The sequence below is a fragment of the Sesamum indicum genome, linkage group LG10, assembly GCF_026168435.1.
Source record: "Sesamum indicum cultivar Baizhima isolate 11 linkage group LG10, ASM2616843v1, whole genome shotgun sequence".
NCBI classification, from domain to species: domain Eukaryota; kingdom Viridiplantae; phylum Streptophyta; class Magnoliopsida; order Lamiales; family Pedaliaceae; genus Sesamum; species Sesamum indicum.
The window spans coordinates 13539347-13555021 of record NC_142666.1 but is presented as its reverse complement, the minus strand read 5'-3'; the positions used below and the strand labels follow the sequence as shown (position 1 = coordinate 13555021).

At 37.9% G+C, this 15675-nt stretch overlaps 2 protein-coding genes across 2 annotated transcripts; one reads left to right on the top strand and one right to left on the bottom strand.

The window, feature by feature from the left end:
* Nucleotides 1-5494: 5494 nt before the first annotated feature.
* LOC105172192 (stemmadenine O-acetyltransferase) lies at nucleotides 5495-7087 on the top strand. Its single transcript, XM_011093555.3, has one exon. It carries the CDS (start codon nucleotides 5664-5666, stop codon nucleotides 6957-6959), a length of 1296 nt encoding a protein of 431 aa, XP_011091857.1. The 5' UTR covers nucleotides 5495-5663; the 3' UTR covers nucleotides 6960-7087.
* Nucleotides 7088-14179: 7092 nt separating this feature from the next.
* LOC105172241 (uncharacterized) lies at nucleotides 14180-15208 on the bottom strand. Its single transcript, XM_020697403.2, has one exon. The coding sequence runs from the start codon at nucleotides 15206-15208 to the stop codon at nucleotides 14180-14182; it is 1029 nt and encodes a 342-aa protein (XP_020553062.2).
* Nucleotides 15209-15675: the final 467 nt, after the last annotated feature.

The window sequence follows — 15675 nt, the reverse complement described above, 5'->3', positions numbered from 1 at the left end:
AAGTAACATTATTGTTCATATAATTGGATTGGATATGTAATTAATTTATGATATTAGAAATAATTGTTTGTAATCAATGGTTTACATTATCATTGGTGCATGATTATTTAGAATATTTCATGCTTATTTCTATTAATTAGGTTAACATGATGATCATGAAGCCACTGGACCTTGTGGATGGTTTTATTTTCTATTGAGTTTGGGGCTTGTATGCCTCTTATTTGTTATATCTTCATTTTTAGCCTATTCTGTTAAGGTTTGCTTTCTCCCTATTAATGTACTCCACCAACTGCTGATTGGGGTTTTTTTTTCTGTTATAATGAGCGTAGGTTAGAGATGTTTACTTTTATTTTTGTAATAATTGTAATGAGCATGCCCAGAAGATGAAGGCCCATGGAGGAGGCCATGGGTTGGCTCACGGATATCCATGGAGAAGAGGACTAAAGGACAGAGCCCATAAAGGAGATCAATAAATAAAGAGGTGTTACAAGGCCCATATCATGCTAATAAGCTTCTAATAATGTAGGCCCACCCTTAGGCCGACTATAGATCCACTGCGGGCTTAGTGGTCGTATAAGTGTTTGGGCTTGTGATCATCCAACAAGGGCGTGCTAGGCTTTTATTTCACATGCGATGCATTTTATTTAATGCTTTTAATATATTGGATACATTCATTATGCAACATATTAATTGTGATGATGTCTCGGTCAAATCATAAATAACTCTTGGTTGGACGAAGTTAAAATATTGGACACTAAAAATAAAAATAAACAAAGGTTTGTTATTACATGCATTCCATCAACAGTAATGTAGTGTGGAACCTGATTTAACCTATAAGTGGTCTCACAAGTCATGGTACGTTTGGACTAAAATGAAGTTGCAGTATTATTGTGAACGAAGTGAATACACACCTATTTCCCTATCTCACGAGTTGGGGCCTGATAGTCTGCGCTACGATTCGATTTATGGGTCGGGTCTAACACCTAGTAACGTGATTTGGTTGGAGTCCTCGGAATCACGTGAAAACAATGAGGTAAAATATCTTTGGATCTCGTAGGTCGAGAATGGTATTGGATACCACAAGGTTATTTCAATGTGAAAAGTAAAAATGGAGCATGGAAAATATCGCTTGTGAACCTCAAGCCCACTAGGCAAAAAATTTTTCTAAAACCCCATTTGAGAGTGATGGACTTTTGTAGAAATAGTGGGAAGGTTAATGACTCAAGTCCATATCCTTGACTTGAACCTAATATTAAGATAATCTACTAATTTTTCTACTTATTATAGATTTCTGTGAATCAACTTAATTCTATACCTGAGGCTAATAAACTTGATGGAACAAACTATTCGAATTGGCTGAGAAATGTGAGGATGTCCTCGATTTCGAGAACTAAACTTATGTTCAGGATAAGTCTCTACCTTTGACTTTACCAAAAGGGTTCCTGCCCGGAGAACGTTTGATATTCGAAAAGTTTACTCAATGAAATGAGGACAATCAGTATGCAGTATCGTACTACACCGGTGAGTAACGAGATCCAAAAATAATACGAGAGGTATTAAGACGTCTGGTCGATAATGCACCGCATGAAAGAACTTTATGCGGTATGGAACCAGCATATTAGATTTGTCATGACAAAGGCATTCTTCCGTGCGAGAATGATTGAGGGATCGTACGTATGAGAGCATGGACTGATGATGCTATCCTTAATTGAGAAGTTCATTGACCTCCACGCTGATTTCAAGAAGGAAGAAACGTACATTTATGTGACCCTGCAATCACTACCTCCCTCTTTTGATTAATTTATTATCAACTATATCATGAATGAGCTTGAGAAAAACCTTCATGAGTTGATTAATATGTTAGTCCAATGCGAGGCAGCAATTGGAAAATCTGTGCCGTCAGTACTAGTAGGAGAGGTTTTGCCCTTTAAAGTGAAGGGTAAGGTTGTTAGACGTGAGAAGAGGAAGAAGGATGAGATGTCTTCTACTGCTGCTAGCACTTCGAGTGCTCCTGTTACATCGCTAGGTGGGGGTAAAGGAAAGAGGAAGAGGGTTCGTCAGTCAAGGATTCCGAATGATGTTTGCATCTATTGCCTAGAGAAGGGCCATTAAGAAGGAGTATCCTAAGCTCCTCTCCTAAAGGTAAAATCTTAGTTCAGTACCATTCTACTCTTGGTATTGGATACCAATAATTCACAATCTGCGAATGGTTGGTAGGTGGTGAGGAGGGGTAGAAAAGCCGAAACAAGAAGGGTCTTAAAGCTCAACAATAGCGGGGTTGTTGCTACAATAGACTTGGGACTTAGTTAGGCTTAGTGGTGATCATGTTAGGATAGTGTTTATATAACCTAGCATGATCAAAATAGTGTTTTCATTATTGTTGGACAATTTTGATTACATAATTTTGATCAATAAAAGTTATTTATTTGACATTGAATGGAACTCACGTATGCTGGGTGAAACATAAAGTTTATACTATCTCATAATTAGATTATGCGTACTCAAATAAAGAATAAAATGATAATCAAGAACGAAAGTTATAGTCCTGGTAGGTCAATCTCTTCTAGTAGAGGAAGAGTAAGATTGATGGATTTAAAGCACTAGAAATAGGCGATTTAAATCCCTTAGCTTTTAAAACCTTTATGGAGAAGGAGAAAGACTGCAAAAACTCTGTTGTGGGACAAAATGAGTTTACCAGTTACACGTTGGATTGGATCCAGTGTGAAATTTGTAGGTCATCTAAATACACAAGATTAGTGTAGGGGCTAACAAGTCTAAATTTGTTTGATGAGGTTCAAAGAATTAGGCTTGGAGTGGTGAACCAAACTGATTGTCTTTTGATTGGATTGGGAGTGGTTCAAATTGGCCCTTGTTGCATGATGAAACTCTCGTCCTACAAAGTACTTGAGTTAATAGGATGATCCTATACAAGTCAAGGAAATAGTGGGGAAGGGTTTTCATACAACTTCTCAAAAGCGTCATTCGTAATCAAATATGATCTCTTACTGACCATATTCCAGTCCTTACTTGTCCGTGGAATTGGATATAATCCAAAATGACACAAGGAGAAGTGATATCCTGGAGCCTAAGGTCAAACTACATTTGAGACTTTATAATACTAGAATATTGATTTATCAAAGAATCATACTAAGTAAGATTTGGTTGAGCCTAAGGTCACTGGGAATTGGGTTGAGTTTCAATGTGTTTAGTGTGTAAACATCTCACTCATTTAGATTGAGGTTAAGATGTTTGGGAAACACTAAGACAAAAATATAATTCTTCACGAAATTCTCCATAGAAGAAATTGGATTCCTACATTAAGAATGACCTGTACAAGAATCAGTTGCGGGAGACTGATGATAGCTCAAGTTGTTCGAGACTCAGTCATGGTTGACTAATGAGAAAGCTTATGCTGTTCAAAACTCAGTTGTGTCTAACTGATGAGAAAGCTCAAATGTCTTGGATATTCCCTACGTCTGTGCCGAAGACAGCACGAAAGTGTTGGGCCTAATGTTGTGTATGCTTTGGGCATGACACAACGTATATCAAGTAACACCAATGGGGCAATAAGCAGTTCTTAATAGCGTCTTTAATACCTAAATAAGGATTAAAGAAGTGTTTTTGACACACGTTTTGTGGACAGTTGATTCTGGAATACTAAAGCGAAACTAGCTTCCAGACTTATGTGAATAATGTATAAGTCCTCAAAGTATAGACACGTTCGGACTTGATGGTAGACATGGTAGCTTGAAAGGATTTCAAGCAGATGTCCCATCTTAAAAGTTGAATGTGGGACGATGTTAACAAATCGATCTTGGAAAGTGGTTTGGATAAAAATAATCGCATTCATTGGATGGATGTGGTGCCTAACACAGCCGAGCCGGTTGTAGCCTTGGAGGTAAATGACAAGGCTTGGGCGACAGCCTTATGGGCTCGAGATCTCATCACAAGATCCACGAAAATTCTTAAAGAACAATCATCTGCAGGCAGCGATTGTGGAGTAAATACACAATTGGACCATGTAGCTCCAGCAGAAAATATAGTAGGCCCATGAAATCTAGCAGGTATCGTAGATTGCTCATCATCAAAAGCTTTTGAATGACATGGGTAATTGACTTAATAGTCAAGTGGGAGATTGTTAGAGTGGGTGACCAAAAGTCAATTAGATTGGTTGTTTGCCATTCGTCAATCTTTGTCAATTAACAATAAATGGATGAATGCGGTAAGAATTCATCAAGTTGACAGTGTTTCTCATTGTGCTTACCACTGATATTGAACCGGGTTTCAACGTCACAATGAAATGCCCACAGAATTGGGTTGCACATAGGTTTCAAAGCTATGAAACCAACTCCTAAGGGTCGGTGTGAAATTTTTCAAATCGAGGACCTTGAGACAAGACATCGAGAATCCTATAGAGACTTGCACTAAGTACTGCAGTCGTTTTTCTTCGGCAGGAACGTAGGTCATCTGTGCAGTTTCAATAAGTTAGTTAGTAAGGTAGTCGACTAACTAAACTGACTCGTGAAAATCATCATATGGAAGCCTCTTAAGGCTTCACCAGTATGACTGGGATTCTCAGTTCCAATAGTACGAGATTAGTTTTCGAACTTGACGAATCATGGCAGTCATGTGCATACCAAGACTATATCTTGAATATGGGAAGCGGTAGCTGTATCATAAGGCATAGTCATCATAAGTTTATCCAGTGTAGTCCGAATTTGTCACTTGAAAAAACTAAAAATAAAATAAAATTTTCCATAAAAAATTTGAGAAGAAATAAGACAAAAATCAAGTGCACCAAATACGTCCATTATTGTACAATAAAAATACACCCATTATATTTAAAATAAGAAAAATATAAATTCTTAAAACTCAAACCTATGTACAAATAAAGAAATGAACACTTACCGTAGTTAGGGTTTCCCAACCCGATTAGGTTGCTTGGCCACAAGGACATCCTCGCAAATCAGTCTGAAGCTCTATCCCAACTGAGTTCTTGTGTTTTTCTCAACTTTCGACTAGCAATTGAACTGGATTTTTTGTGTTTTTTCAAGAAAATCCACGAACAAAATTTTGGGGTTCTAAGGATTGGAGATACGATTTGGGGCTAGAATGTAATAAAAACACACGTGAGTATCACGTGGGGGTGATTTTCCCTCCAATGTTAGCTGCCGCTCATTTATAAAGTAAAGATTTTATGTTCAAGATATGAACATGAAAAGTATATTAAAATATTAAATATTAAATTATGATTCTTTCTAATTATTTACTATAAATATTTGAAAAATTCTAGTACGGATCAAATTTGATCGAGCCAAACCAATTATAGAAAAATGTAGCACACTTGTTATGTGATTGGTTGTTTTTCCTGAACTATATACCAATTACACAATGTGTATTACCAGTTATAGAAAAAATGTAGTATATTTGTTATGTGATTGATTGTTTTTCCTGAACTATATACCAATTAGACAATATATGTATTACACCTATAATATGATTCCGAATGGGATGCCAATTAATTGTCATACATGACAGTCTGTAAAGAAAATAATTCAGCGCAGACATATTTGAGCAAATAGTCAACAAATACATATAAATGTCTTAGTTTTCCCTCACTATAATAGAACGAGATTTTCATTGAGATTTATACGCAATTAAAGATGAAATCTTATGTGCAAGAAATCTGTAGAGAGATTGTCAAGCCTTCAAGCGAAACTCCGCATCACCTCAGAACGCTGAGACTTTCATACCTTGATCAATTAGTACCCTCTTTCTATGTTCCTCTTCTCTTCTTCTACAAAGCTGATGAACTGAGAGGCCTGACTACCTTTAACCATGGCCAAATATCTCAGAAGCTCAAACAGTCCCTGTCGAGCACCTTAACCTCATTCCATCCATTAGCAGGAAGCATTAAAGATAATACCATTGTTGACTCCAATGATTCCGGTGTTGAGTTCGTTGAAGCCCGTGTTAACACTCAGCTGATGGCAGCCATACGAGAGCTGGATACGGAAAATTTGAAGCAGTACCTTCCAGTGGATCCTACTTCTGGCGAAGAAAGAACCCTTATGGTCGTGCAAGTCACTTTCTTCAATTGTGGAGGAATTGCTATCGGAGTGTGCATGCCGCATCAAGTAGCCGACTTTGCGTCTATAATGGCGTTCATCAATACATGGGCAGCCACATGCAGAGGAGAAGCTGAACATCCTTCTGTCAGTTTCAATTTGGCTAGCTATTTCCCACCAAGGGACTTTCCGGAATCTGACTTCTGGCAGTCTTCCAGTGCTACAAATGAGAAGTTCGTGACGAAGAGGTTTGTATTCGATGAGAAGAAACTGGGAGTACTGCTTGAATCTGCTGCTAGCTCTGTGAAGAATCCCACCCGGGTGGAAGTCGTCTCAGCTTTTATCTGGAAACAGTTCAGAAAGATGGAACCAGGAAAGACTTTTGCTGCAGGGCATGCAGTGAACCTGAGGCCAAGAACAAGGCCATCTCACCTTCTGGAAAATGTTTCTGGGAATTGCTTCGTGTTAAAATTTGCATTCGCCAAAACTGGTAAATATGAAGGTGTTGATGAATTTCATGATCTCGTAAGCGAATTGAGAAGCACGATTAGAACAGTCAACGACGAGTACATACAGAAATCACAAGGTACTGGAGAAAGTAGTTACCTGAAGGATCTTTTCTTCACATCTCCTCTAGTTTTGAAGGGAGACTTGGAATTGTGTGGCTTCAGCAGTTGGTGTGGGTTTCCTGTGTATAAAGTGGATTATGGCTGGGGATGCCCATTCTGGTTTTGCACCACAGCGTTGGCGGCAAAAAATTCCACAGTTTTGGTGGATAGCAAAGATGGGCGTGGCATAGAGGCATGGGTTAACGTGAAAAGGGACAACGTGGAAATGCTTGAAACTCAAGTTAATCTCCTTTCCAGTTTTGAAAGTTGTATCCAATCCTAGACAAATTCAGGCTCTGAAACGTTTGTCTGAAAGCCCCTGTACGTAAAACAGCTGTCTTCCACTTGTTTCAACGTCTTAATGTTGCAGAAAAAAACCAATTAATTAATTATATAATTTGTGGGACAAAATTGCATCTTTAGTTTAAAATGGTCATTGATTTCAAGGGTTATAAGTTTTTACTTATCTTTTTAAAAAATTCTTATGGTTTTGATCGAATCAAATCGATTACAAAGCACGTACATCATATTTATTATGTAATTGATTACTTTTTTTAAATTATATATTAATCGCAAAATAAGTGTGTTATACTTGCTAAGACTTGAACTAAAATTTTTATCCTAATCAAGTTCGATTAAATTAAATTAATTACAAAATATATATATTATATATATTTATAATTTGTCAAATTTAAAAATTAAAACGTGCATGAATTTAGGACCAGTGAATGTGGAGTAGGTTATCGCGTCAGAAAAGGCAGGCGCATAATGAGATAAAAGAATGGCGTGCCATGAATTGTCAGACTGGGTATAACATTTTTGGGTCCAAGTGGCGTAATTAGAGAATTGAATTATGTGTTGTTGATTCACATCTCTATGATCATAAATGTTTTCTTTCACGGAAATTAATAATTAGCATATCAAAAACACTTGCTCGTTAGATTAATCTATTAATATTTGTATTTATTGAATCAATTAGGTGGACATATTGTCTTAGCATGTCATTCACTCTTGAACTTTATTCGACGTGTTCGTTTGCCATATTCTCTTAAGTAATTTGCTTTTCGTAATAATAGTCTATCACCTGATTCACGACTGTCTAGATAATTATAGATTAGTTATTGTTTTGCTAGTTATTTCATCTATATTCTCGTGGGATCAATATATATTATACTGTATGATAGCTAGGGCATTTTCTGGTCACTTGCACACGTTTTCGCAACACATTTTTGGTACCATTGTTGAGGATTTAATTTGAGATAATATCAGAACTCTCTAATCTTGGTTAATTTGGATTTTTATCTTTACTTCACCTATTTTTTTTCTTTGGTTAATAACTTTATGACACGAAGCAGTAGTGCAAAGTTGACACAATCCAACTCTAAAATTGAAAGAACATTCCTCTGACAAAAAACCGCCATTGAAAGATACAAAAGTAGTGGAAGCTCCGATATAAAAGAACAACTTGCAATTGTTGCGAGAACAATGGAGAATGTAAGAGTTGTAGAAAGACTAATGATGGAGTACTCAGTTCTAACTGGCCATCATTCATATTATTCAAACAAGGCCAAGGATGTAAGTGATATTGCTGTTAAACTTAGGAGTTTTTTATTCTCATTATGTGATAAGGCCAAGGATCGGTTTCAGTCCTTACTTGCTGGCAGTATCACGACATGGGCTGAAGCGAGTAGATGGCCCGGGAAGCACGGGGGAAAGCGCAAAAAAACAATACGATAAATCAAATATAAATCCCAATCAAGGGGTGTACCCTGGATCTTTTTAGGGGCATGGGGTGTACAAAATAAACACATAGGTCACTGAAAAATACATGAAATACAATAAGTATAAATGTAAAAGGATTTACCCTCATTGTCTTTCTTTTTCGACTATAAGTGTTGCTTCCTTTCCATTTTCGATTTCGGATCGGTCCACATAGAGATCTCTATCTAGAGAGGGTTCTAAGAATGACACACCACTGCTAAATTATGTGGAGATTTTGTGCTAGCAAAACCTCCACAGAAATGGAAAGAATCAACAATGTTATTCATAAACGTTGGATCCTTTGTTCCTCTTTCGATCTCTAAGATCTTGAGAAGGTTTTTAGAGAGAAATTTGTGGGTATGGTGTGTGTGTGCTGATTTTGGGATGGCTAGGGTTGTTTTTGGGTGTTTTATATGTGACCTAGTCACACCACACCAAGGAGTCTTGACCTAGAAAGACTCCAACACATATCTAACACCTCTAAGCCACCTTGTGGCTAATTTTGATGCACCCAAAGGCTCCATTTCGTCCATACTACACCCAAGGAGGAGCCTCCTTAACCTAGCCATGATGTAACCAAGGTCTTGGGCTTGCATTTTAATGGACCGAGCTTGATTAATTAAAATTAAATTAAGTCCACGTCTAATAGACTTTAAATCAAACCTAGTTTAATTTATAATTCCACCATTAAAATATCCTTTAATCAAATTAAAGGATCCAAGCCTTTTATCATCTCTCTTTTAATTTATAAATCCAATTTATAAATTAGACCAAGCCCAATAAAATTAATCCAATTAATTTTAATGACTAACTTAAAATTCTAATTAATCCAATTAATTAAATTTTAGTTCATCCATCCAATGGATTGATCTAAATAAATGATCCAATCTTTTGTTCTATTTAAAGATTAATTTAATTCAGTAAAATTAATCCGACTCTTTTGGAATTAATTTCAAATTAATTTCATCCCATTATAGTGGTAAGGTGTGACTCTTTAGGTTCACCCTCAGCTAGACTTGGGGTAATGTGACCAACACAGTTAATTAATCCAATTTACTTAATTACATCTAATTATCTCATAATAAAAAATAGCCTGTTACCATGGGTGGTCGTCTGGCAACAGTCCATGGCATTAGACACTAGGTTAAATATGGCCTGAATATTTAGGCTCTGAGTCCATACGAGTATGATCCTACTTTCAAACATCTCCCGACCTTAGTCTAGGGCATGGAATTAGGCGTCCGTACTAATCCTTGACTAGGCAATTATGCTTAATACTCGAGACGTGTTTACTTTATTGATTTGATATAAGAAACTTATCCTTGCTCGATCAATCGCTTTGCCAAAGACCTTTAGAGTCTAAACCATCTTAGAGTGTATAGGACAACTCTCTGTCATATGCTGACAGGAGACAGATCCTCTTTTTGAATCCACCGTTCTCGTTGCAAGATGTCGTTTACGTCTCTGCAGCACACGTGGATGAAATCTACGAGAGCTCTTCCAACTCTCTGTCTTAATGCAACACCAACACTGAGGCGGAAAACCGTGTCATTTTATCAGCAAAATCCCAGTCTAGCATACACTTCCATTTACGTTGTCTGGAGGCATATCTGGGCTTTCAGATTGCCTGGACAAAGAAAACGAGCTGTGTCTGCGGCCATAGAAAATGTAAACGATCGCTCCTATGCCTAGCCATATTGATACTCGGGTCCAAGTAGCAGCACTGCATGTTCGGATTCGTTATGTTAGATAAGGAAGAATGTGTGTGGGCCTGGCGGGTGTCGAAGTCACAAAAAATAATTCCTACTACACTTGTGAAAGTGGGAGTAGGATCGATCCACAGGGATTGGTTTTAAGTTAATTTCTTTTAGAGAAATAGAAAATAATGGGAGAAGATTAATGATAAAAAGAAGTGATCGAAAACTAAATAAATAATTAAAAATACCTGGTGAAGATATGAGAGGGAGATTTTCCGGTTAAGGCTAGGATTATGCTTGATTCTTGTGAGTTGATCATTGATGCAAGAATATCACATGTATAGACAAATAAACCAGTTATGGTTGTTGGTACGACCTAACAACCTCACCTTTCCTTACCTTTTCGTTAGCCAAGTTACGACCGTTGGCTAGATCCCTAAATAACAGACAACCCTGGGAACGTCCACAAGATTTAATCTATTAACAGCATTAAGAATTAGAAAGGCCTGGTTCTAATCAACAAACTCCTACGAGGATAATTTATTTAAACTAGATCATACATTCCCCATAAACTTAAACACTTCATTCCTTTATCTTTTGCGGAAATCACTCGTGCTTATCCTTATCCCGAGTTGACCACTCCACTAAGCGTGGGCACGCTTTGTCAATTCTGCAGAAATTTTCTTGTAATCTTCCTTTTTTGCTGAATATGAAATAAAATCACATAATTAGGGATGTTTTGGTTTAAAAAGAAAGATTAAATTGCTATAAAATCATGATAATTGCAGAGTTATCAAATACCCCCACACATAGCTATTTGCTTGTCCTCAAGCAAAATCAAGATGCATTCAAAAATTCCTCCCAAATTTTAAACTACTCAAGGCAATTTGTAATCATGTGCAAAGTAAATGGCATACTTTATGAAGTAGATAATTCAACATGTATTAAACAAGTTTTCACGTGATGACTGTTATCAAAACCAATCGCATAAAACTAGTGGACTATTTTCTCTCCACTTTCCTTCTCTCAAGTGTATATATGGCTCAAGTCTATCTCTCGACACTTACTGCGACAATGCTTCACCATAGGCTTGCTTATACACCACATCTCCACCACTTTTGTAATATGCACATATATGGATCAAAAGGTCTTTTATTTTGGTTGTAATAGGGCTTTGGTTTGGGGTAGGGTAAAAAGATAATGAGGTTAAATTCTAAGAAACTAATTAGAGCACCAAAAAAATTTGAGTGAACAATAATTCGAAACTCTCAAAGTTTACTCATCTACCTTCAAGATTTTCCTTTTCGAAAATTTCTTGAACTATGCCTTTCTTCTTTCTTTTAGAGAGTTCATACATTTTTTTTTCTCTCTTTTTTTTCTTTTCTTTTTTTTTTTCTCTTTTTTTTTCTTTTTGTTTTTATTTTTTTTCTCCTTTTCATTTTTTGTGATAGGCATAGACCAAGAAAATTGATATCGGCTTCCACAAAGTAAAGATGACCACAATATTGGAACCCCCACACTCATTTTGAGATACATCTTTTAAGCATGTAAATCACAAAGGTTTTGAAAATCTCCCATTTTAAGAACTTGTTCTTTTGAACATAAACCCATTTCCATTGATGCTCTAATAGCTCTTAGAGGGATCAAAATCAAGGTTTTAAACAAACGACGGGATAGGTTCGTATATGACGGGTTATTCAACAAAATAGGTCAAAAGGCTCAAAGGGGTTCTCTAAAGTTAAAAGAAGGCCGAAAGTGGTTTCTAATGTCTTTATCATATCCAAATAAATGCACATTTGTGTGGCCTCGATGTGGTTCAAGGCAAGTTCTAGGAAGACAAAGCCATTAGAAGTGTTATTCTCTCAAGAAAGAATGAAGATTTTTTATGGACATATCAAGCTCAAAATCTCACGAGGAATGTTTTAGTCCACTAATCCTAAATCAGAAGATTTTAACTCAAGTCATTTTGAAAACAAGCTTTCAACTAGTGAATTATCCTCAAACATAAAACATGCATTCGTTTTACACATAACATCATCAAGCCAAGATTAGTCCAAAATTGAAAGGGTCTTATCATGCCTAAATTTTTTTCAAAACCAAGCAATTTCAACTAAAATTTCCACAAGACTCAATCTTCAAAAGTCAAGAAAATCAAGCACAAAAATATCTTCTCAAGTAGTTTCAACAATCAATAAGAGCAACAATCATTTTCAATAACACCCAATTCAAGAAACATGCTCAACAAAAATACCCCCACACTTAAAATCCATATTGCTCTCAATGTGGACTATGACATGCATTTCAAGGAAAAATTAAAAGGAGAGAGTTTAAGGAAGCGTCCCTGAGTGCATGTCGCGAAAAGGTCATGGTGTGGGTGGTTGCCTTGGTGTCAGTCCGAAGTGTTCAAATAAGCCCGTCAAATTGGCTTCTATGCGAGCGATTTTTCGAGCAATCCTTCTCCACACGAGTTGTGAATCTAAGGATGCCGCTAAGAGCTTCAGATGATGGCGGAAGTGTGTTTGCACAGCGTGTGCTACGGGCACGGGGTCCCGATCTGGAGGAGGTTCCTTCTTCACGGCTTCTTTTTCAGCTACTCATCTTTGATCAACTAAAGAAAAATAGAAGAAGATAAGATATAATAGAAGAAGAATGAGAGAAAAGAGATAGATAAAACTGTACACTGATGGCCTCGGATGTGCGAGTCGCAGCAACGGCTGAGATGGGTTTCCACGGCGTCACGAAGGAGATAAGAGATAGCAGCAGATCAACGGCGGAGAGGGAGAAATCGAGTGGTTGTGTGACTGTCAGAAAAGAGAAAGAACGGGGACGGTGAATCTGGGTTTTCCCCCCATCGGAGCAGCGGCGAAAGGTGAACGTCGAACGGTGACTGGAGTCGTCGGTTTTTGGTGTCGGAGGCGAGACGGCAAGTGGCTTCGCGAACGATGACGCCGGGTGTTTCGACAGTGGGAGGTGCACATCGTCGGTGGGCTGAGGCGCCAAATTGGGGTCTCTGTTTTTTAGAGCGCGAGAGAAGACGAGACAGAGGGAGATTGGAGACAGCGCGACTGCGATTGGTTTTGCGAACGGCGATGACGGGCGGCGGTGGGTTGCTTTTCATGAGCAACAACGAACGAACGGCGGCGGCGGAGCTTTTACGGCGAGAGTTCTTGGCCGATTTGCTGAGAGAGAAAGAAAGAATCGTGGTCAAAAAGTTGAATTAAGGAAGAAAATTATTGACCTATATATATATATATTTTTGATTTTCTGATTTTTTTAAATAAATAAAAATAAAGAAAAAAAATAAATGAAGGTAAATAAAAGTGAATAACAGCCTATAAAGTGCAACTAAGTGTGGGCACGCTTAGTGGAAGCTCCAAATCTATTTTGGTGAAGTGAGTAGAAACAGTTTTGAAGGATCGACTAAGCGTGGGCACGCTTAGTGGAAGCTCCAAATCTGTCCAATTTAGCCATCCAAACAGATTTGAATAAAATTTGCAAAAACTTAAAATTAAACGAAAGAGGAAAGGATAGAGATTTCATGGGTTGCCTCCCATGCAGCACCTTTCTTTAATGTCTATGGCTAGACATTGTTGTGCCTCAACTTGAATAAGTCGGACACTCTAATTCCACTTCTTCTATGTAATGCACCCGGTGATGTGTGGATTTAGGGGAACTTGGCAGTCCATGGATGACTTCTTCCTTAAACTTATTTTGTCATGAAAGACTTGTTTCTTGTAAGTTCTTCGACTCGATCTTTTGGCAATTGTTATCTTGAATGCTCCTCTACTATTGAACATAGCATTTTTTTGCAATAAAGGATCAATAGAATCAATGAGAAAAATAGAATGCACATCATTAGAATATTTCATGGCACCATCAATTTTAAACCTCATTACCTCATTATCGAACTCCATAGAGAGAATTCCGGCATCAACATCAATTTTGGTTTTTGAGGTTTTAAGGAATGGTCTTCCTAGCAAGATGGATGTAGAATTGGGAGAAATATCCCCCCTCATATCAAGCACATAAAAATCAGCAGGAAAAACTAATTCATTAACTTGCACAAGTACCCCTCAAGAACTCCTTCGGGGTAAACTACAGAACGATCAGCAAGTTGAAGAATGACCCCCGTTTCTTTCAATGGGCCAACATTCAAAGATTCATATATAGTAAGAGGCATAATATTGATAGAAGCACCTAAATCACACATTGCTTTTTCTATTCCAATCTTTCCAATTTTGCAAGGGATAGAAAACATACCTGGATCATTGCATTTTTGGGGTAATTTTCGTTGGAGAATTGCGGAGACGTTCTCCCCCATACTTACCCGTTCCTTTCCCTTGAGTTTACCCTTGCTAGTGCACAATTCTTTGAGAAATTTCGCGTATCGGGGTATTTGCTTGATGGCATCGAGCAGCGGGATGTTTACCTCCACTTTGCGGAACGTTTCAAGGATTTCTTTTTCTTCCTCTTCTTTCTTTACCTTAGTGAATCTTTCAGGGAAGGGCGGTCTAGTTACCAAAGGCTTCGGATGGTCCGCTTCTGGTTTGGCTTGTTCTTGTTGGACCTCAATTTCCTTTTCCAACTTTCTTTTCACACCGTGCCCACGTTTGGTGTCATCTTCGTTCACATGTTCCTGCAATTCTTTTCCACTACGAAGCGTAATAGCACTAGCAATTTGTCTAGGGTTAATGACAGACTGAGAAGGTAGCTTACCTTGGGACTCTAGCTTACCAACAGACGACGCCAGTTGACTGATTTTAGATTCTAGATTTTGAATGCGCGTCTGGGTCTGTTGCTGGAATTGCTGGGTCTGTTGTTGGAATTGTTGTGTGTTGGCCACTAGTGCTTTTATCATGTCTTCGAGAGATGGGCTAGGCGTGGGGTTAGGTTGCGGAGGTGGTCTGTATTGGGGTTTTTGAAGGTGTTGGTTACCGTAACTCAGATTCGGGCGATCCCTCCATTTGGGGTTGTATGTGTTGGAGAAAGGATCATATCTTCTTTGTTGTTGTCCGGTGAATAATCCTACGGCGTCAGCATGTTCGGTAGTTGATTCTTGAAGAGTTGGGCACATGTCGGTAGCATGCCCCGTTAAAGTGCAGATACCACACGCTTTGACTTGTTGATAATTATCTGCAACAACTTTTTCAACAACAGTTGTGAGTTGATTTAAACGTTTTTCAAGATTACATACCTCGTTGCTTTTCCTAGGTGGATCATCGTGTCTAACCCCAAATTATTGCGTGTTGGACGCCATAATCGAGATTAGTTTACGCGCCTCGGTGGGGGTTTTGTCGAACAATGCTTCGCTACTTGCCGTATCTATCAGTTTTCTATCCATATTTGATAGACCTTTATAGAAATACTGGATCAACAAGTGGTTCGAGATTTGATGATGGGGGAAACTTTCCACTAGTCGATTGAATCTTTCCCAATATTCGAAAAGACTTTCTCCCTCGAATTGTCGAATCCCGCTGATCTCCTTCCGGATCGTTGTGGCTCTTGAGGCAGGAAAATATTTATCAAGAAACTGCCTCTTGA